General features: G+C 52.5%; 2 protein-coding genes across 2 annotated transcripts; one reads left to right on the top strand and one right to left on the bottom strand.

Moving 5' to 3' along the window:
* Positions 1-75: 75 nt before the first annotated feature.
* Positions 76-5,056, bottom strand: FNDC8 (fibronectin type III domain containing 8; the record flags this gene model as incomplete). Its single annotated transcript, XM_084863351.1, has 4 exons — positions 76-253; positions 814-1,047; positions 3,089-3,458; positions 4,851-5,056. 4 exons carry the CDS (start codon positions 5,054-5,056, stop codon positions 101-103), a joined length of 963 nt encoding a protein of 320 aa, XP_084719477.1. The 3' UTR covers positions 76-100.
* Positions 5,057-7,077: 2,021 nt separating this feature from the next.
* Positions 7,078-18,835, top strand: RAD51D (RAD51 paralog D). The gene is made up of 10 exons (XM_084863760.1): positions 7,078-7,314; positions 7,571-7,632; positions 7,858-7,976; positions 13,645-13,726; positions 13,975-14,109; positions 15,037-15,132; positions 16,293-16,383; positions 16,507-16,577; positions 17,739-17,903; positions 18,372-18,835. The coding sequence occupies exons 1-10, from the start codon at positions 7,233-7,235 to the stop codon at positions 18,453-18,455; spliced, it is 987 nt and encodes a 328-aa protein (XP_084719886.1). The 5' UTR covers positions 7,078-7,232; the 3' UTR covers positions 18,456-18,835.
* The last annotated feature ends 1,369 nt before the right edge of the window (positions 18,836-20,204 follow it).

Raw genomic sequence — 20,204 nt, 5'->3', positions numbered from 1 at the left:
CTTTAATGAGGGGTCTGGGCTTAGCCTGGATCTGGGGAGGGGGTGCCTACAACTGTGGGCGGTGGCTGGCCTCGCCTGCAGGGCCCTGGGGCCCTCTCCCTCAGTAGGGAAACACGTTCTCCAGATCCTCCATCCTCCGCATCTCTGCCTGCCTCATGGTCACCGTTTTCCTCTGCGATTCCTTGCGCCGCACGGTGATCTGGATGGGGTTGTTCTCGGGGAAGCTGGTCAGGTCATTGGCCAAGGTCGCAAACTGAAATCACACGAGAGAACCCCTCAGACTTCCTTCCCGGACCTGACCTCTCTGTCTTGGCCATCCCCGGTGTGGGTTTGTTAAATGGGATCTTCGTAGCATCACCAACCTACCTCGCAACACCAGAAACGGGTACAAGGAGGCATGACTCAAACCTGTGATATTCCCAGCCACAGGTGGACCTGAGCCTCTCCCTGACCCCATGCCCTTACCCACCCCCAGGCTGCTCTCTGCTTTGTCCCCCTTCAGCCCAGCCTCTGTCTTCTACCTGTCAATGCCCTGGACTTCCTGACCCATTCACAGTCATTGGTACCGAGTTGCAAGATGAACGTTAGAGTGATGCTGATGGGTACATTAGTTTGCATTCCCAGTGGGCATCAGAGTGGCTTACTCCTTAAGCTTCCCAGAAGGGAGCAACTGGGAGTTGAAGTGTATTTGTGCAGGCAGAGGGAAAGCAAGCAGGGAGATGTCCTGGGGGGATCGGGTATCCCCAACCTCCAAAGCGCCTGGTGTAGACCTCTCCCTAACCCCGTAGGCCCCCCCAGTCTTCCAGGGCTCACTTTGTAGGGCTTGCACCACTTCCCCGCCCCCGCTGTGTTGATGGCCCGGACGATGAGGCAGTAGCTTGTGTTGGGCTTCAGCTCCATCAGCTTGACGGTGGTCCCCAAGATCTTGTGGAAGATCCACGGGCAGTTCTTGGTCTTGGGGGCCTTGTCGTTTTTCTTGGCCATCTCCTGCAGCAGGACCTGGTAGAAACTGACCGGCTGCCTGCTCAGGGCGTAGGTCCAGGAGATCTAGCGGGGAAGAGAGCCCCCAAAGCTTCCTCAGACCTGGCCCGGGCTGTCCTCCCGTCCCCCCGCCTCGCACCCCCACCCCCACATGGGTGGGAATGCCCCTCTCCCATCCCCTGTCCCTGCTGGAGCTGAGGCAAGTCTGACGGGAGGTGCAAGGTGCCCCAACCGGATGCGGAACCACCAGCACGAAGCACATGCGGCTCTCCCTGCCCAGCCCCACTTACCGTGGAATGTGCCTTCCTCCCCTTTCTTCTAGACCAGCGCTTTTCAGCCAGTGTGCCCCGAGAATCGCTAAAACATGCCATACCCGCCCAAACCGGTTTGGCTCAGACGATAGAGCATTGTCCTGCGGACTGAAAGGTCCCGGGTTCAATTCCGGTCAGGGGCATGTACCTTGCTTGCGGGCACATCCCCAGTGGGAGGTGTGCAGGAAGCAGCTGAATCAATGTTTCTCTCTCATCGATGTTTCTAACTCTCTATCCCTCTCTCTTCCTCTCTGTAAAAAATCAATAAAAAATAAAAATTAAAAAAATTTTAACATGCCATACCTGACACTAAATATCGATAGTCAACTGGTACCATGGCACATGCATGCTTTGAAAATTCTTGCAGCACATCAGGGTTGCAAATCGCTGTTCTAGACTACGTCCGTTGAGAGGGACCTTGAGAGATGGTCTTGTCCACCTCACTCATTGCAGATGGGTCAGGGTAAGTGGCTGGCCCACGGTCACAGAGCAGTTAAGTGACAGGGATCAAACCAGTAGCTCCAGAGCTCATGTGCTTTGTACTACACAGGGAGTTTTAGTAACTGCACATCCCTGGCCTGCTGTCCCCTGGCTGGTCTCCACTTACAGTTCCTCCCCTGTCTAGGCCAAGCAGTTCCCAAACTGGGGTGCACCAGGATACCCTGGAGGACTTGTTAAAACAGACTGCTGGTCCCTGCCTGCCCTGACAGTCTGGGAGGCGGTCGGGTGAGAGGGGGAGCGAGATTTAAATTTGTAACTAGCTGCTGGGATGCTGACCCTGGGGGGGTCCGGGAACCACACTTTTGAGAAAGGCTGCTCTAGGCCTTCCAACAATGGAGCTTCCAGATTTATCTTCCTAAAAAACAGAGCTCAGATTGCTTCCATCACCAGAAATCAAGCTCTGCAAAAAGCTGGCCTCGGTGGCTTACAGAAAAATCTTTAAAGGAGCCTGACTTCGGAGGACTTCTGGAAAATGACCCCACGCTGACTTTCCCCATCTATTCTGCTAGGACAGCGCTTCTCAACCTGGGGCCCGGGGCCCTCAGCATCACCTGGGAATTTGTCGGCAGTACATCCTCACCCCCACCCCCAGGCCTACTGAGCCAACCAGATGAGGACCGGAGTCTTGTTTCTAACAAGATGATCCGGTCGCCGGGACCGGTTTGGCTCAGTGGATAGAGCGTCGGCTTGGGGACTGAAGGATCCTGGGTTCGATTCCGGTCAAGGGCATGTACCTTGGTTGCGGGCATATCCCCCGTAGGGGGTGTGCAAGAGGCAGCTGATAGATGACTCTCTCATCAATGTTTCTGACTCTCTATCTCTCTCCCTTCCTCTCTGTATAAAATCAATAAAATATATTTTTAAAAAAACCAAGATGATCCGGTCTGCAGGCACAGGAAAGTGTGCACTGGGGCCTGGGTGTTTTCTCCCCCATCTTCCCACCCATGAGCCTTTGCTAAGTGCCAGCCCTCCGGGCAATGCCTTTCCCCCATCTCTAGATGTTTAAATCCTACCTCTGCCCCAGTGTTACCAAGAGCTAGTTCCTGCACCTGGAAGCACTGTGTCCTTCCCTCTGACTTCCTGGTGGGCTCGATCTGAACTCCTCCTGCATCAATGAGCCCTTTCTAGCTTGCACTGGAGTTCCTTACAAACATGCCCTCTCCCCTAACCTAGGAACTCGAGGTCAGAGTGCAGGGGTTAGGCATCCTCACGCTCCCCACAGAGCTCAGCTCAGTGCCTGGCACTTTGCGGGCAGACAGTAAGCCTTTGCCAAACGCATGAGGAGGAGAACGCACCACGGCCGTGTAATCGCTGACTGTGTGTTCACAGATGAAGGGCGCCTCTGGCACGTCCGTGACCACGGAGGACTTGGAGGAGGTCGAGGAGGTGTCTGTGTCCAGCTCAGGGTTGTCCAGGTCCAGCAGGCCCGCGGGGGCTATTTGGGATGTAGGTCGATGGGGGCAGAGGGCCAGGTCCTCCTTGTCTGTATTCTTGGCCGCCGAGGTGATGCTGAGCTTGTTCAGCTCGCCTTCCAGCAACCCTGCAAAGAAGCTGCTGTTGGGCTGGGTCACGGCCAGTTTGATGGGATTCAACAAGGTCGACGAGATGGGGGAGATGCTGGTGTCGTCGGAGCTGCATTCGGATTCCTCCCCTGGCATCGCCTTCCTGGAGTGCGAGGGGAGACAGGTGAGCACCCAGCGGCCCGGGCAGCCTGGAAGCTCCTGGGTCTGGCTTGCAAGGGTCCCAGCTCAGAACACCCTTACTGCTGAGCAGCAGCGCATCTGCACCCAGGGGCACACAAGTAGGAAGTGCAGATTCCTGGTCCCTGGTTGGGATGGGATGGGATGGGATGGAACTGGGGAAACTGGTAAAGTTAATAGGATCCTTAGACGATTCTAAGGCAGGTGTTCTGAGAACCACAATTTTAGAAACTGCTAAAACTTTAAGGCTTCCCTCCACAGTAGGGGGCAAAGTCCCAGAGGAGGACCACTGGAGCATGAGGTGTCCTATAAGCATCCATCACTTTAACCATACCTGCCACCTGCAGGTTCTTTAGACAGTAAGCCTTTGCCAAACGCCTGAGGAGGAACACCCATGTCTCTTTAGGGAATGGACACCATATCCCTTTCATATAATCAGGGCCAGCTACGTTGTTTGTGGGCCCCTTTCTTCAAAAATTATTAAGAATATCAAGAGAATGACAGCAGGACATTCAACTAAGCACAGGGCCCTTCTAAATGTGGGGCTGTGTGTGACCATAACGGCCACACATCATGAAACTGCCCTGCAGATAACTTCCTCAGACTGAATCCACTCCCTTCACTACTACCATATCCACACCTCTACCACCCTCCCCGGCTCCCCTTCCCTTCCTAGACATTCAGCTCACATATCACTTCCTCCAAGAAGCTTGCCTTAACTTCACCCTCTCCCAAGCTATACTAAACCTCCTTCATTTTCTCAAGGTGCCCAGGCATAGCACAGACCATGCTATGGTCTGTATTATTCTTGATTTTTGACATATGCACGCGCACACAGAAACACACACACCCCATGCTGGGAGCTTCCTAAATCCTGGGCCAGACACCTTACAGGAGTTCAAGGAGTTTTGTGGAATGAAGGAAAGGGAACCCAGAACCACCAAGGAGAAGCAGTTAACCTCGGCCTGAAGACAGACAGGTTATTGGGGGGACATAATCAGGAAGGGGAAGACATCAAAAGGGAGGATTGAGAGAGGGGAGCCATGGAAGAGTAGAAGAGGCAGGGGAGGGGGGGAGGACCCTGGGGAAGGTGGGGAGAGCCCTCACTAGACTAAGGGTATGAGGAGTCCTGTCAACAAATCTCTGGCTAATCCCAGAAGGCCTCCTGGAGTAGGAGGCCTCCATGTGTCTAAGAACGGACGTGGGCCCAGGAATCCATGGTGCAACCTGCGCACATGCTCTCCCCGGGGTCCAGGGCCCAGGTTGTGACAGGTCCGGGAAGTACCCCTTCTTCAAGCCTCTCCCCACCCGCAGCTCCGGCCTGAGCAAGGAGGACAGAACCCGACTTGTATCTTACGGTAGATTGGGAAGGTCGATTGCATCTTCCTCCATGAAGCTAAGCAAGCTGCCCCTCGAGGAAAGAGGGAGTCCTTTGGTGGCAACCATCCTGTTCATAGACTTGGGGTTGAGAAAGGGCTTCGACGTTTGATCCAAAATGAGAGTTTCCTTTTTCATCATGTTCTCCTCCCCATCTCCCACTTTACAGAACACCTCTGATGCCATCGAGTGAGCTTGGGACCACCGCCGACAACCAAGCTGGCAGGAAGTGAAGAGAAACTGGGGGGCAGGGGAGTTTGGCTGGGATGTGGGGTGCGATGAGCTGACTTCATAATCATCGCAGAGGGTAACAATTAGGGGACAGCCTCTCCCTTGGCCTGAGGCCGCTGCTGCCCAGGGCCAGGGCCAGGGTCTGGAGCAGGGGTCCTCAAACTTTTTAAAGTGGGGGCCAGATCACAGTCCCTCAGAGAGCTGGAGGGCCGGACTATATGAACTACTAATTCCTACTGTAACACCTCGGCTGCGCTCACTGCCCAAAAAACCTGGCGGGCCGGATCAGACTCCTCTGCGGGCCGCATGTGGCCCGCGGGCCGTAGTTTGAAGACCTCTGGTCTGGAGCCAGGTGGAGCCAAGGAACAGACTGCATCCCCCTTCCATCTCGAACGCCCGGTGGTCAGCGGCCCTGCCCTTCTGCAAAGATCTCAGCGGCTCACCACCGAGGATGCCCTCTGGAGCTGCCCTGGGGAGGAGGAGGACGGCGGCAGGAGAGGCACCCTGGCAGGGAGACAGGAGACACCAGAACGGGACTGGTCTTCGGGACTGGGGGGCTGTGGAAGGCTGAGGCCCCATGTCCAGACATTCTAGGCAGCAAACCCTCACTGTGTCCGGTCTGGAGGCAGAGGGAGAGCAGAGCTGGCCCATGGGATTCATGGCTCACATATACCTACCCCGGTTTTACTGCCAGAATTCTAAACGTGTCCCATGGGTCTTCGTGGGTTGAGTGACAGTTGAGGATGCTGCAGAGGGATACACAGATGGACCAGACGTTGTTTCTGTTCTCGGGGGAACCACTCTACGGTAGGAAAACACACACACAACTTTGGGGGTGGGAAGAGAAACTGTTAAAGCAGCACAGGCTTTGCACGTAGAGGTGAATTTGCCGCTCTAAGTCCAGTTCTTCTTCTTCTTCTTTTTTTTTTTTTTTTTTAATAATTTTTATTGATTTTTTACAGAGAGGAAGGGAGAGATATAGAGAGCCAGAAACGTCGATGAGAAAGAAACATTGGCCAGCTGCCTCCTGCACACACCCCACTGGGGATGTGCACGCGACCCAGGTACATGCCCTTGACCGGAATCGAACCTGCGACCCTTCAGTCTATGGACCGACGCTCTACCACTGAGCCAAACCGGTTTCGGCTCTAAGTCCAGTTCTGCCCTTACAGGCTCTGTTACCTTTGGCCCCTGACTTCACCTCCCCCAGCCTCCTCATCTGAGAACTAGGGGTAAAGATAGTGCCTATCTCACTGGGTTATGAGGAGATAACCCTGTAAGGTTGTTTTGTTTCTTCCAGAGGATGAGGCAAAAGCAAAGGACATTCAGAATAACAAATCCTACGTGTTTTATATACTCGGGGCTTTGTGTTTTATATACTCAAGGTTTTTGTCATTTTTTTCAAGTGGTATATATAAAACAATGTTAAAGCCCTGGCCGGTGTGGCTCAGTTGCATGAGCACTGTCCCCATGCACCAAAAGGTTGCAGGTTCTATTCCTGGTCAGGGCACATAGCTGGGTGGCAGTTTGATCCGTGGTCAGGGAGTGTCCGGAAGGCAACCAATGTTTCTCTCTCACATTGATGTTTCTCTCACTCTCCCTCCCCCTTTCTCTAAAAATAAAGTAAGTACAGAGATTCAGGTGTCGTCTGTGTCCTCTGCTGTTTCTTAGCGCTCATCATAGACTCTGTCATATCCTCCCTGGTTGATTTCATTCCTCCTCGCTGTCTTGCCCTCACTAACAGGTGGGTTCCCTGAGCACAGGGACTGGTGGAACTTTCTGGCCTATAGAGGCACCTAGGTAGGTCTGCGTGCGTGTTTGGGAAAGGGGTAGAGGCGAATGTGGATGCCCAAGTGTGCACAGGGCTTGCGGGTGCAGGAGCCTGTGTGGATCCGCGGGGCCTGTTTGGCCGCGGGAGGGCGCGCATCCGCCCCGCACGGCCAGCAGGTGGCGCTGCCCGCCGGCGCCGGAGCCTGGAAGCCGGAAGAGGCGGTGCGGCCCGGGCTGGCGGGCCCCGGGCGCGGGAGACCCGGCCCCTCGGCACCACCCGTCCGGGCTCCGGGAAAGGGCGCCTGGAGGGGGCCCTGCGGATGCCCGCGGGGCGAGCGGCGGGCGCCGGGCCCCAGGGAACATGGGCGTGCTCAGGGCCGGGCTGTGCCCGGGCCTCACCCAGGACATGGTCCAGCTGCTGAGGAGCCACGGGATCAGGACAGGTGACCGCGGGCGCGTGCCCCCAGCTGGGCACACCGCGCCCTGCAGCCCGGGGCGGGGCCGGCCCTCCCTCCCCTGCTCCCCACCCTCCTGGGGAGCCAGGCCCCCCTCCGACGGGACGGAACCCCTGCGGCTCTGTGAGTGAGTTCCCGGGGCTCCCTCAGATAGCCTGCCTCGAGGTGGGATGGCCACCCCACTTTGCAGATGGGTAAGAGCCGCGCCCTTCGTGCCCACCGACCACACGTGTCTCCGTTTCAGTGGCGGCTCTGGTCTCCGCGGACCTGGAGGAGGTGGCCCGGACGTGTGGCTTGTCTTACAAGGTGAGCTGACGGTCTGCTCCTTCCGAACCTGGGTGCCTCTATGCCTGGCCCCCGAGCCGCAGGAGCAAAGGGAGCTCAGAGTTCCATCAGGAGGGGAGGGGGGCCATAAGGGACGCGGGGTGCCCCTGCCCTCGCCTGCTCCTTGCTCCTTGCAGAGGACTCGGGTCCTCGGGGTGGAAGCGCCCTGCCCACCCTGAGTTGCCCCCCCCCCCACCCTTCCGGCAGGCCTTGGTTGCCCTGCGGCGGGTGCTGCTGGCCCAGTTCTCAGCCTTCCCCTGCAACGGCGCCGACCTCTACGAGGAACTGAAGACCTCCACCGCCATCCTGTCCACGGGCATTGCAAGGTGTGTATGTGCCCGCGGGGAAGGAGGTGAGACGCCGCAACACGTGGATGCTTCCGGCTTGGCTTTTGACACTGGAGTCCAGAGCAAGCGTGTCAAACTCGCGGCCCGCGGGCCGCACACTAGGTTGATTTGGCCCGCGTTAGCCTTTGAGTTTGACATGCTTGGCCTAGGGAGCAGGGATTGGCAAGCAGGGGTGAGGGCAGCAGGGACTGATGGTCAGGGCTCCTGCGTTCTCTTACCTTCTAACAGGGTTTCTCAGCCTCACACTCCTGACATGGGTTTGGTGCATCATTATTTAGTGGTGGGGGGACCTCTCGGGAGCTGGAGGATGTCTGGCCGAATTCCTCACCTCTGTCCACTAGGCGCTAGGAGCACCTCCCTCCTCCCCAAATTGTGCAACCAAACACGTCTCCAGAGCCTAGCAGGTGTGGCAGGGTTGGTTGGAGTGCCCTCCTGGACACCAAAAGGTGGTGGGTTCTATTCCCTGTCAGGGCACATAAGCAGGTTGCAGGTTCCATCCCCGGTCAGGGCATGTGGGAGGTCACTGATCCACGTTTCTCTCTAACATCTGTTTTTCTCTCTCTCTTTTTCTCTTTCTCCCTTCCTCTCTATAAAATCCATTTTTATTTTTTATTTAAAAAATTTTTTAAAAATATATTTTATTGATTTTTTACAGAGAGGAAGGGAGAGAGATAGAAAGCTAGAAACGTCGACAAGAGAGAAACATTGACCAGCTGTCTCCTGCACACCCCCCACCGGGGATGTGCCTGCAACCAACGTACACGCCCCTAACGGGAATCGAACCTGGGACCTTTCAGTCCACAGGCCGACGCTCTACCACTGAGCCAAACCAATTTCGGCTAATTTTTTTTTTTTTTTTTTTTTTACACATTTTATTGAGTTTTTACAGAGAGGAAGGGAGAGGGATAGAGAGCTAGAAACATCAATGAGAGAGAAACATCGACCAGCTGCCTCCTGCATACCCCTTACTGGGGATGTGCCCGCAACCAAGGTACATGCCCTTGACTGGAATCGAACCTGGGACCTTTCAGTCCGAAGGCCGACGCTCTATCCACTGAGCCAAGCCGGTTTCGGCTAAAATCCATTTTTATAAATGTCTCCAGACATTGCCAGATGACACCCGGGGAACAAAATTGCCCCCGATTGATAATTGCTGTCATATAACACAAGATGTCAGTATTTCATTACTATTCAGCAGATCAGAGCACCTCTTCTTTGGCCCTACATCATAGTTCACTTAAGAATAAGACAAGAGCTGAAACCGGTTTGGCTCAGTGGATAGAGCATCGCCTGTGGACTGATGGGTCCCGGGTTCGATTCTGGTCAAGGGCATGTGCCTTGGTTGTGGGCACATCTCCAGTGGGGGGGGGGGGGGGAGGGTGCAAGAGGCAGCTGATCTATGTTTCTCTCTCATAGATGTTTCTAACTATCCCTATCTCTTCCTCTCTGTAAAAAATCAATAAAATATATTAAAAAAAAAAAAGAAAAAGAATAGGACAAGAAAGAACATACAGGACTAACATTTATTGAGTGCCTACTGTATGCCAGCCATTGTATATAGGTTATGCAATCTCTTCAGGGAAACTGTGAATTCAGGATTATTAACCCACTTGGGTTTAGCCGAAGAGGAGCAAGGGGTGGAGTGGAGCTCAAGCCCTGGGGTACTTGACCGAGAACTTGGTTCATGCCCCAAACAGCAGCCGCTCTCTGACTGAGGGAGTCCGACCTCTTTCCTGGCCTGTTGGTGTGAAATGTGATGAACTCTCACCATCACAAAAGCCTTTGGGCTGGCTGGGCCCTGGCTGCTTCCATCACACATTCTCTCGGCAAGGTACACACAGCACAGTGCTGGCGCCTCCTGGCTGGTCTGAATCTGTGACCCATCAGGGCCTCCTGGTGGCCAGGTACGTGCAGTTGATCGGTGTACGCGTGAGGCGAGGCTCCCGCACTGAAAGGAGTATGGGATCCCGTCCCTGGGCAGGAAGACGAGCAGGTGACCCCAGTACAGAGGAATAGAAATGTGTGAGGCAGCACACGGAGGGTGTGAGTAACAGGAAGCACACTGGGCCTTTGGGCTTAGGGAGCTTATAAAACCGACGTACTCCGAGGAAGCATCTGGGGAGCAGTCCGGTGGTACCCTGGCAGGACGGCAGCTGCAGTGGGGCCCTGCAGGGGAGATCAGAGCGGCTCAGGAAAGCTCTAGGAAGGAGGCAGGCCTTGGGCGTGGAGGACCCGGTGGGCTTTCTCTGGGTGCTTATCAAGAACTGGGCACCGCGCTTGCCCTTCACAGTGTATTATTTCTTTATTTTTTAAAAAAATTTTATTGATTTTCCACAGAGAGGAAGGGAGAGGGATAGAGTCAGAAACACTGATGAGAGAGAAACATCAATCAGCTGCCTCCTGCACACCTCCTACTGAGTGGGGCCTGAGAGTTTGTGCTTCTAATCAGTTCCCAGGTGATGCTGCTGATGGAAGGGCTGGCCGGGCAATACCTACCTCTTTTTAAAACTCCTTGGGTGCCCTGGCAGGTGAGGCTCAGGTGGGGGCCACACCTGGAGAAGCACTGCTGTGATGAGACTGGGGTTCTCTGATCTCAGTGGGAGGAATGGGATCCAGAAATTGCAGAGCCTGGATGCTTTTTAAAATATATTTTATTGATTTTTTTACAGAGAGAAAGGTAAAGGGGCAGAGAGCTAGAAACATGGATGATAGTGAAACATCGACCAGCTGCCTCCTGCCCAGCCCCTACCGGGGATGTGCCGGCAATCAATGTACATGCCCTTGACCGGAATCGAATCTGGGACCCCTCAGTCCGCAGACCGATGCTCTATCCACTGAGCCAAACCAGTTTAGGCTGGATGCCTTTTTAAACAGAGTCAGGGACAGCTGTCCTAAGATGCTACGGGGCTGCACTGTTTTGACTGGCAGGGATCTGTGGTTATAACCACGGGGTCCCTGGGATTGAAATAGATGGGGTGCTTACTAAGGTGCTACTTGGCATAGACAGAGGGGTCATGGGAGGTCTCAGGAACTGTTTCCGAGGACTGGCACCGGTGAAGGAGATTGTAGGGTGAGCTAAGGGATGCTTGTGGACACGGAGGCATTGGTAAGGGCTCTGGTGTAGGAGAATCCAACCAGTAGGGTGGGCAGGACATGGAGGGGGGTTAGTTATTTGTTTCATGGTGGTTCAAGGACAGAACCCAGAATTAGGAATTAGCCGTGTCTTGAGTTCCACAGCCAGAGTGCCAATAATAATAGGACTAAATGGCATGTCCTGTAGCCTATTTCTCTGGGAATATTTATTGTGGGTCTCTTGTGTTTTAGGCACTGTGCCAGTGTTGCCTGGATGTAATACTGAACAAGGGCCAGTTCTTGCCCCAGAGTGCCCTGGGCCACATAGGGAAGACAGACAAAAACAAGTAAATAGGAAATAATTCAAAACCCCTAGAATTAATACGTGAATTCAGCAAGGTTGCAGGACAAAAGAGTAACACATAAAAATCAATTGCATTTCTATATACTCAAAATGAGCGTGTGGAAATGGAAATTAAAAACACAATACCATTCAAAATTGCTTCCAAGAAAATGAAATGCTTAGGTCTGAATCTAACAAACCAGATATAAGATCTGTATACTGAAAATTAAAAATGGCTGGTGAGCCCTGGCCAGGTGGCTTAGTTGATTAGAGCATCATCCCAAGGCACCAAGGTTGTGGGTTCGATCCTCAGTCAGGGCACATACTGAAACATAAATAAGTGGCCACATAAATAAGTGGCACAACAAATTAATGTTTCTCTGTCTTTCTTTCCTCCCTTTCCTCCCTCTCCCTCCCTCTCTCTAAAAAGTCAATCAATTGTATTTTTTTTAATTGCTGATAAAAGAAATCAAAGAGGACCCAGATAAATAGAGGGACATATTGTATGTGTGGATTGGGAGACTGAACATAGCAAAGATATCATTTCTTCCCAAAATGATCTATAGATTTAATGCAGTTCCGACCCAAAATCCCAGCAAGGTTGTTTGTAGAAATAGGCTTAGTCTAATAATTTTATGGAAGAGCCAATGGCCTAGAACAGCTAAAACAATTTTGAAAAAGAAGAATAAAGTTGGAGGAACCATTCTAGCAAATGTTAAAAGCTTACTATATAGCTGCAGTAATCAAGACAAATGTGATATTGGCAGAGAGATAGACATACAGATCAACGGAGCGGAATAGAGAACCCAGAAATAGACCCCAGATGTGTCCGACTGATTTTTTACAAAGATGCAGAAACACTCCAGTGGAGGAGGAATATAGCCTTTTGAACAAATGGTGTTGGAGCTATTGAACATCACAGGTAATAAATAAATAAACCTAAAATTGAAAACGGATCATGGACTTAAATGTGAAACTTAAAACTATCCATCTTTTAGAACAAAACAGGAGGAAATCTTTGGTAACTAGGACTAGGCACAGAGTTCTTAGACTTGATCTGAAAGGATGAGCAATACAAAAATTGATAATACATTTTTTTTTAAAGTCAAAATGAAAAACTGTTCAAAATTTAAAACTTCCTCTACAAAAGAGGATGAAAAGGTAATCTATAAAGCGGGGGAAATATTTTAAAGCCACACACTCAACAAGGGACTCGCATCTAGAATACATAAAGAATTCTTAAACCTCAACAGTAACACAAACAATCCAATTAGAAAATGGGACCTTAGCCGGCTTGGCCCAGGGGATAGAGCAGCAGCCTGCGGACTGAAGGGTCCCAGGTTCAATTCCGACCAAGGGCACATGCCTGGGTTGTGGGCTTGATCCCCAGTGGGGGGCGGGTGGGAGGCAGCTGATCAATGGGTTCTCTCTTATCATTGATGTTTCTATCTCTCCTTCTCCCTTCCTCTCTGAAATCAATAAAGAAATATATATTTTTTAAAATAGCAAAGAAAAAGGAAAATGGTCGCCAAAACCGGTTTGGCTCAGTGGATAGAGCGTTGGCCTGAGGACTGAAGGTTCCGGGTTCGATTCCGGTCAAGGGCATGTACATTGGTTGCGGGCTCATCCCCAGTAGGGGGTGTGCAAGAGGCAGCTGGTCGATGTTTCTCTCTCATCGATGTTTCTAACTCTCTACCCCTCTCTCTTCCTCTCTGTGGAAAATCAATAAAATATATTTTAAAAAGAAAAAGGAAAATGGTCAAAAGACATGAACAGACACTTCGCCAAAGAGGACACACAGGTGGCAAATGATCACACAGAAGGATGCTCGCCATCTTTGTTCCTTAGGGGAATGTAAATTAAGGCGCACTGAGATACTACTGCACGCTTCCCAGAACGAGTAAAGTAAAAATGGTGAGCTCTGGCTGGCCTCGCTCAGTTGTTAGAGCAAACTGTGACCTCCTGGTTCATAGGTCGACGCTCAACCACTGAGCCACGCCGGCCTGGCGGGAGAGATGATTTTTAGCTGCGAGTGAAAGGATGAGGAGGGCTCACAGACGAACATTTAGCCACGCCTTTCCCTGAAGGAAACTCTTCCTAGAGAAACCTCCTGGCCAGAGACACTGAGAGCATCTCCAGACAGAACCAGAGTCTTGCTTTTCTTCGTGGCTGCTACTTCCCTCTACTCTCCAGTACCCTGGGTTGATGCTCTTCCTTCCTCTTCTCCATCAGCCTAGACAAACTGCTCGACGCGGGTCTCTACACAGGAGAAGTGACTGAAATCGCCGGCAGCCCAGGCAGCGGCAAAACCCAGGTAACACACACACACACAGCCAGAGCCAGAGGACTGGGAGAGGGAGGTGTATAAGATCCTGGATCCCCAGGGAAGCTTCCGCCAGTAGATTGTGATTCAGAGCTTGGAAGAGAGACGATGGGTGGTGAGGACTGGGCCTTGAACTTGACCCATTGATGTCACTGGGATCTGAATGGATTCGGTGGGAAGCTCCCATCCTGGGCAGTCTTGGAGGGCTCAAGTTCACCCAGTGCCCGGTCTCTCCTCAGGTGTGTCTTTGTGTGGCTGCCAATGTGGCCCATGGCCTGCAGCAGAACGTCCTGTACGTGGATTCCAATGGCGGGCTGACAGCCTCTCGCATCCTCCAGCTACTGCAGGCCAGAACCCCGGATGAGGAGGAGCAGGTAAGGGGCAGGAGTGCTGGGTCCCTTTAAAGCGGTGGCACAGAGACCCCAGGATCCCTTATGTTATAAGGATGTTAGCCATTGGGATGAGTAGCCCTGCTGGCTTTGAAACTTGCTGTTCTAAGAATACTTCCTGTATCCTTCCCGTCTCTGTGTTATAGCATCATCCCAACGTGAATGCCCTTCACACACGATCCCCCCAGCTCCTTGCACACCTTAATTCAGGGCTGGCAAATACCAGCGTCAGGGTTCCTATCCCGTTTCTTACCCAGGGCAGACACCATCCATCAGTCCTATCACTCTTCCCCACTGTGCTCTGACTTAGCTTTGCAGCTCAGCACCCCAGCAGCCACCACCGTGAGGACTGGCCGGTTAGACAAAGCGTACTGAGTCCTTGTATCCAGATGCCTCTTCCTGCTCAGCCTTAAAATCCCCCTTCGTCTTGCTGGACCCTGCTCCCTCTTTTTTTTTTTAATATACTTCATAGATTTTTTTATAATATATTTTTTATTGATTTTTGACAGAGAGGAAGAGAGAGAGATAGAGAGCTAGAAACGTTGATGAGAGAGAAACATCGACCAGATGCCTCTTGCATACCCCCCAACTGAGGATGTGCCCACAACCAATGTACATGCCCCTGACTGGAATCAAACCTGGGAACTTTCAGTCCGCAGACCGACGCTCCACCACTGAGCCAAACCGGCCTCGGCTACTTCATTGATTTTTTTACAGAGAGGAAGGGAGAGGGAGAGAGTTAGAAACATTGATCAGCTGCCTCCTGCACTCCTCCCACTGGGGATGTGCCCACCACCAAGGTACATGCCCTTGACTGTCCACAGGCCCACGCTCTATCCACCAAGCCAAACCGGCTAGGGCAGACCCCGCCCCCTCTTATCCAGAGCCCCCTTCTCTTTCCCGCCCCTTCAGGCAGGAGCTCTCAGGAGGATCCAGGTGGTGCGTGCCTTTGACGTCTTCCAGATGTTGGATGTGCTGCAGGACCTCCGAGGTGCCGTGGCCCAGCAGGTGGGTCCCCGGTCCCGCTCCTCCCGGCTGCACCCAGCGGGCCGGGTGCCTTCCATTTGGGGGCAGGTGTCCTACGGCAGACTCTCTGGGGATGCAGATGTGCAATCTGGCAACTCCAGCTGGGCTTGCCACTCCCAGGATGGGGTTCTGAGAGCTTCATTCATTCCTGAGAGCCTCGTTGTGTACACACTCATCTTCCCCGCCAAACAGTAAGCCCCTTGAGTGCAAGGAGCATGCCATGCTCATCTCCGCATTCCCCCCCCGATGGATCGGTTTTCAGCTGCACGCAATAGAGTGTGACTGACAGACACTTACACTTGGAGGGCATTTAATTATCTCACAGGAGTCTGGAGGTTGGCAGGGCCACGTTATTAGGGCTTTAGGCTGGTGTGTGTGTGAGCGTCTTGCGCTTTCCCCCTTGCGATTGCAAAGTGGCTGCTATTGATCTCAGCCTCCTATTTTTATTTATAAAAATACATTTTTTTTTTATTGATTTCAGAGAGGAAGGGAGAGGGAGAGAGATATAAAAATATCAATGATGAGAATCATTGATTGGTTGCCTCCTACACACCCCACACTGGGGATCATGCCCAAAACCCTGGGCATGGGCCCTGACTGGGAATCAAACCGTGACTTCCTGGTTCATAGGTCAATGCTCAATTACTGGGCCACGCTGGCCAGGCTAAGCCTCATATTTTAAACATCACATCCACATTCAGGGCAGTGAAAGCAGATGCCTCTTTTTTTGTACTTCTTCCCCTTTTATCAGAGAAGAAAACCTTTCTCCAAAACCCACTAGCAGACTGCCCATTTCGCCTTACATCTAATTGGCCTAAACAGTTATACGTATGTCTTAGACCAGGGGTTGGGCCCACCTTCCCTGATGTCAGATCTGTGTCCAGTACCTGACGACATCTGCAGTTCCGTTAACAAGCAAGAGGGGTTTGGAATGGCATTTGGGTTGGTTCCCTGCAAACCTGCATGTGCCCTGACAGGATCAACCGTGACCTCCTGGTTCATGGGGTGGTTGCTCCATCACTGAGCCACACCAGTTGGGCTTTTCCCAGTTTGTATTAGAATTAGAATCGAGCTTGTGTTGTAATGGGCGCCCCCTAGAGGCCAAGTGGTTTGCGACACCTGCTTCCCCCCAAACCCCTTAGGTGAGCGATTCCTCAGGAACCGTGAAGGCGGTCATTGTGGACTCTGTCACCGCCGTGGTCTCCCCACTTCTGGGAGGTCAGCAGAGGGAAGGTGAGTGATGTGTGTGGCAGAGCCCAGGGTCAGAGATGTGACCTTGTCCCCCAGCTCTGGAGTCCAGTCTCCGGCCAGCCCAGTCCCTCATGCCCTCTCCCTCCCGCTCTGCTTCTCCTCTAGGCTTGGCCTTGATGATGCAGCTGGCCTTGGAGCTGAAGACCCTGGCCCGGGACCTCGGCGTGGCGGTGGTGGTGAGGGAGGGCGCTGGGCCAGCGTGCTTGTCCTAAATCTGACCCCTGGGCTTCCCCAAGAGGGAAGATGAACCTGATTTCTAGCTGTAGCTAGAAATTTATTTCCCTCAAATGGCAGTTTCTTTATTGCCCATATACGGCAGCTTCTGGACCCCCAAAATGGCCCTTTAGGAAAGGGTCACAGCCCAACCTCCCTGGGTCATCTAGGGCACTGGGCCCTGAGGGGACCCACCGATAAACAGCTAAGGGATCAGAGGTAGTCTTGTTTTTATTTTTATTTTTTTCTTGAAGTTAAGTAAATTCTCATAAAGTAACTTTCTTCTTGTTTCAAGTTTGACTAACAGCCTTGTTTCCTGTCTAGACTGCAAGCAAGAGACAGAATATCCATTTCTATCACCTCAGAAAGGTGCTCTGAGCATGTGCCCTGACTGGAAATCGAACCCTGACCTCCTGGTTCATAGTTCGATACTCAGCCACTGAGCCACACTGGCAGGGCAAGAATGCCATTTTTAGCAGTCACATGTTATCTTGTTTAATACCTATGTTACAGAGGCCAGCAAACCTTTTCTATTAAAGGTCAGGTAGTAAATATTTGAGGCTTTATGACTATACTAGAGGCCCGGTGCACGAAATTCATGCACAGATAGGGACCCCAGGCCTGGCGGGCGATCAGGGCTGATGGGGGCCTTCCGGTTGCTGGCTGGGGCCTCCCTTCCCCAGCTGCCAGCTGCTGGCCAGGGCCTTCCTTCATTCCAAAACTCCTCCCCTCCCATACACAGAGATGCACGCCCTGACACAAAGGGCTGATTGGACACGTCTCAGGATGCCTGTCTGCTGGGTTGGGGTTGCGGGTAGTGGGCTCAAGACCACCACGGGCCTCCCTTCAGGAGAGTGCAGGCAGCACTGCTTGTTCCCAGACGCATACCCCATCCCCTTGGTTGGAGTCGAGCTTGAGGCGTTGTGGTTCAGTGGAAAGAGCTGTGCGCAAGCCAGGAGCCTGGGGTCTGGTTCAGGACCTGTGTGGCTAAGTTATGGAGTCCTGAGGAAGGAGTGTCTCCATGCCAGGCCTCAGCGTTCCCATCTGTAAAACGAAGGCGTCAGAACAGGTGTCCTCTCTGCGAGCATTATGGATCTGTACGTCTTTGATTCTTTCCGCCGCAGGTGACCAACCACATGACCCGAGACAGGGACAGCGGGAAGCTTAAGCCTGCCTTGGGCCGCTCCTGGAGCTTTGTGCCCAGCACCCGGATTGTGCTGGCCGTCGGCGAAGGAGCGGGAGCACCGGGCAGTGAGCGCACAGCGTGTCTGACTAAATCTCCCCGTCTGGTGAGTCAGTCCCAGGGGAAAAGAAAACTGATAACAGTAAATAAAAATGAAACTAATAACAATAAAACAGCCAAAACCGGTTTGGCTCAGTGGATAGAGCATCAGCCTGTGGACTGTAAGGTCCCAGGTTCGATTCCTGTCAAGGGCATGTAACTTGGTTGCGGGCACATCCCCAGTAGGGGGTGTGCAAGAGGCAGCTGGTCGATGATTCTCTCTCATCGATGTTTCTAACTCTCTATCCCTCTCTCTTCTTCTCTGTGAAAAATCAATAAAATATATTTTTTTAAAAATTAAAAAAAACACACACACAAGAAAACAATGAAACAAAAACGAATCCTCTGGGCCCTCGAGGGTAGTGTCTATGCCCATGGATGTCCTATAGAGGAATTCGTGGATGCTGAGAACCTGCAACCAAAAACTTGGGTTGCTTAACTAAAAAATGTACCCTTCTTTCTTGTCTTCTTCCAGCCAACAGGTTCCCAGGAGCCGGTAGACATTGGGACCTGGGGGGCTCTGGAGCAGAGCCCATTGTCACAGGGAGAGCAGGCATGACTGTGCTGTTGATTGGGAAGGGAGAGGCCTCAAGGACCTCCTGTCCAGGACCGCCTGCCGCTCACTGCCAGCCAGCTCTTGGGAGGCGGGAGACGCTCTCGGGCCGGGCAGAAGGGAATCTCAGATCCTTCAGTTGTTCTCTCTGTGGAAACCTTTAGAGCTACTGGCAAGAGAGGATGCTGTAGTGGAGGACCCAGATATTCATGCTGGAGCCAAGTTTTCTTCCTTTGTTTCTACCATGCACGTGTCTACTGGAGCCAAGTTCATTCACCCTGGCTTGGGGCATCTCTGAAGAGGCACGCCAGTGACTGGATGGATAACCCCCCGCGCATCACCATCGTGCCTGCACTCCATCCTAATACAGTGACTGAACCATGAAACTTGCCTTTGCTTCTCTTTTTCTTGTTTTTTTTTTTTTTCCTCCTCTGTTTTTTTTCATCTGTAAATGAGGCTCTCTTCCCCCTAGCTCTGTTTTTGAGTTACTGAGTTGAAGTAAATGCAAAACTCTTCTTCATTTAGGTCCTGCTCTTAAAAATATAAAAAGGAAATTTCCTAAGCCCAAGATCCACCTAATTTTCCCCCAGGATGTTGCGTGTCCCCCTCCTGCCCCCCACCCCCCGCCCCAGTTTCCACCAGTGAAGACCCAAAGGCGGTTTGGCTCTTGCCGATTTGGTGTCACACACCGGCGGGCATCCCCAGGCCCAGGTGAGACGGAGCTCGCTGCAGTCCCAGCGCTATTATCTAGTGAAGGAAGGATGTGACCTGCTCCTGCTGAACCCGGACTCCTGTATAATATGCGCCATGCCCTGTGGGGCCCCTCCAGAGCACAGAGTACCCAGAGGTGCTGAACCATGCATGGCCTTGCCCATAAACAGACAGAGGAGAATTTGCTCAGTAAATAGAGCCAGCTGGGAAAATTGATGCTGGCATAAATAATACATGGCAAATCTAGTCTTCATGCAGAAATTCATTGCCGGTGGCTCCGAGATGCAATATAATTACCCTTCTCTTCCAGCCAGCTGTACCAGGGCGTAGTGCCCTAGCATTTGAATTCCACCCCCCACCCCCAACACACACATGCGCGCACACACACACACACACACACACACACACCCCTGTCTGTTCCCAGCACGGCAGCCATCCGTCTGAGAGCTGAGAGCTGTCACCCTGGCTGGGAGGAGAGGGGGACACTGGGGATGGGAAAACAAAAGGCAAAGCCCAGAGATGATCGGGTTGTTTACTGAACGCATTTTTTTAAAAGGAAGGCTGCCTTTCTCAGAGAGCCTGTTGTGTCATTACTTAGCTGTGTTGTGGCTGCAGGAAAAGGGGTGTCGGAATCATAGACCGATGATCTGACATTTAGAGATGCTAAATGCAGCAGGGACAGCAGCAAGAAGCATGGCGCGTTGGGAGTGCGTGGGACACTGGCTTGAGGGTATCCACCCGGTGAGGGCAGGGTTGGTGAGCCTGAGGGAACCCTGGTGCGGCTGCTCTCACGGAACACCGCGGGAGGAGTTAATCTTCAGTATCCTTTTTAATTCTTTTTTTTTTTTTAATTTTTAAAAAATATATTTTATTGATTTTTTACAGAGAGGAAGAGAGACAGAGAGCTAGAAACGTCGATGAGAGAGAAACATCGACCAGCTGCCTCTTGCACACCCCCCACCGGGGATGTGCCCGCAGCCAATGTACATGCCCCTAACTGGAATCAAACCTGGGACCCCTCAGTCCGCAGACCGACACTCTACC

Source organism: Pipistrellus hanaki (genome assembly GCF_964339955.1).
Source record: "Pipistrellus hanaki genome assembly, chromosome: 16".
Classification (NCBI taxonomy): Eukaryota; Metazoa; Chordata; class Mammalia; order Chiroptera; family Vespertilionidae; genus Pipistrellus; species Pipistrellus hanaki.
Note: the sequence above shows the minus strand (reverse complement) of the source record. Positions and strands in the feature narration are given on the sequence as shown.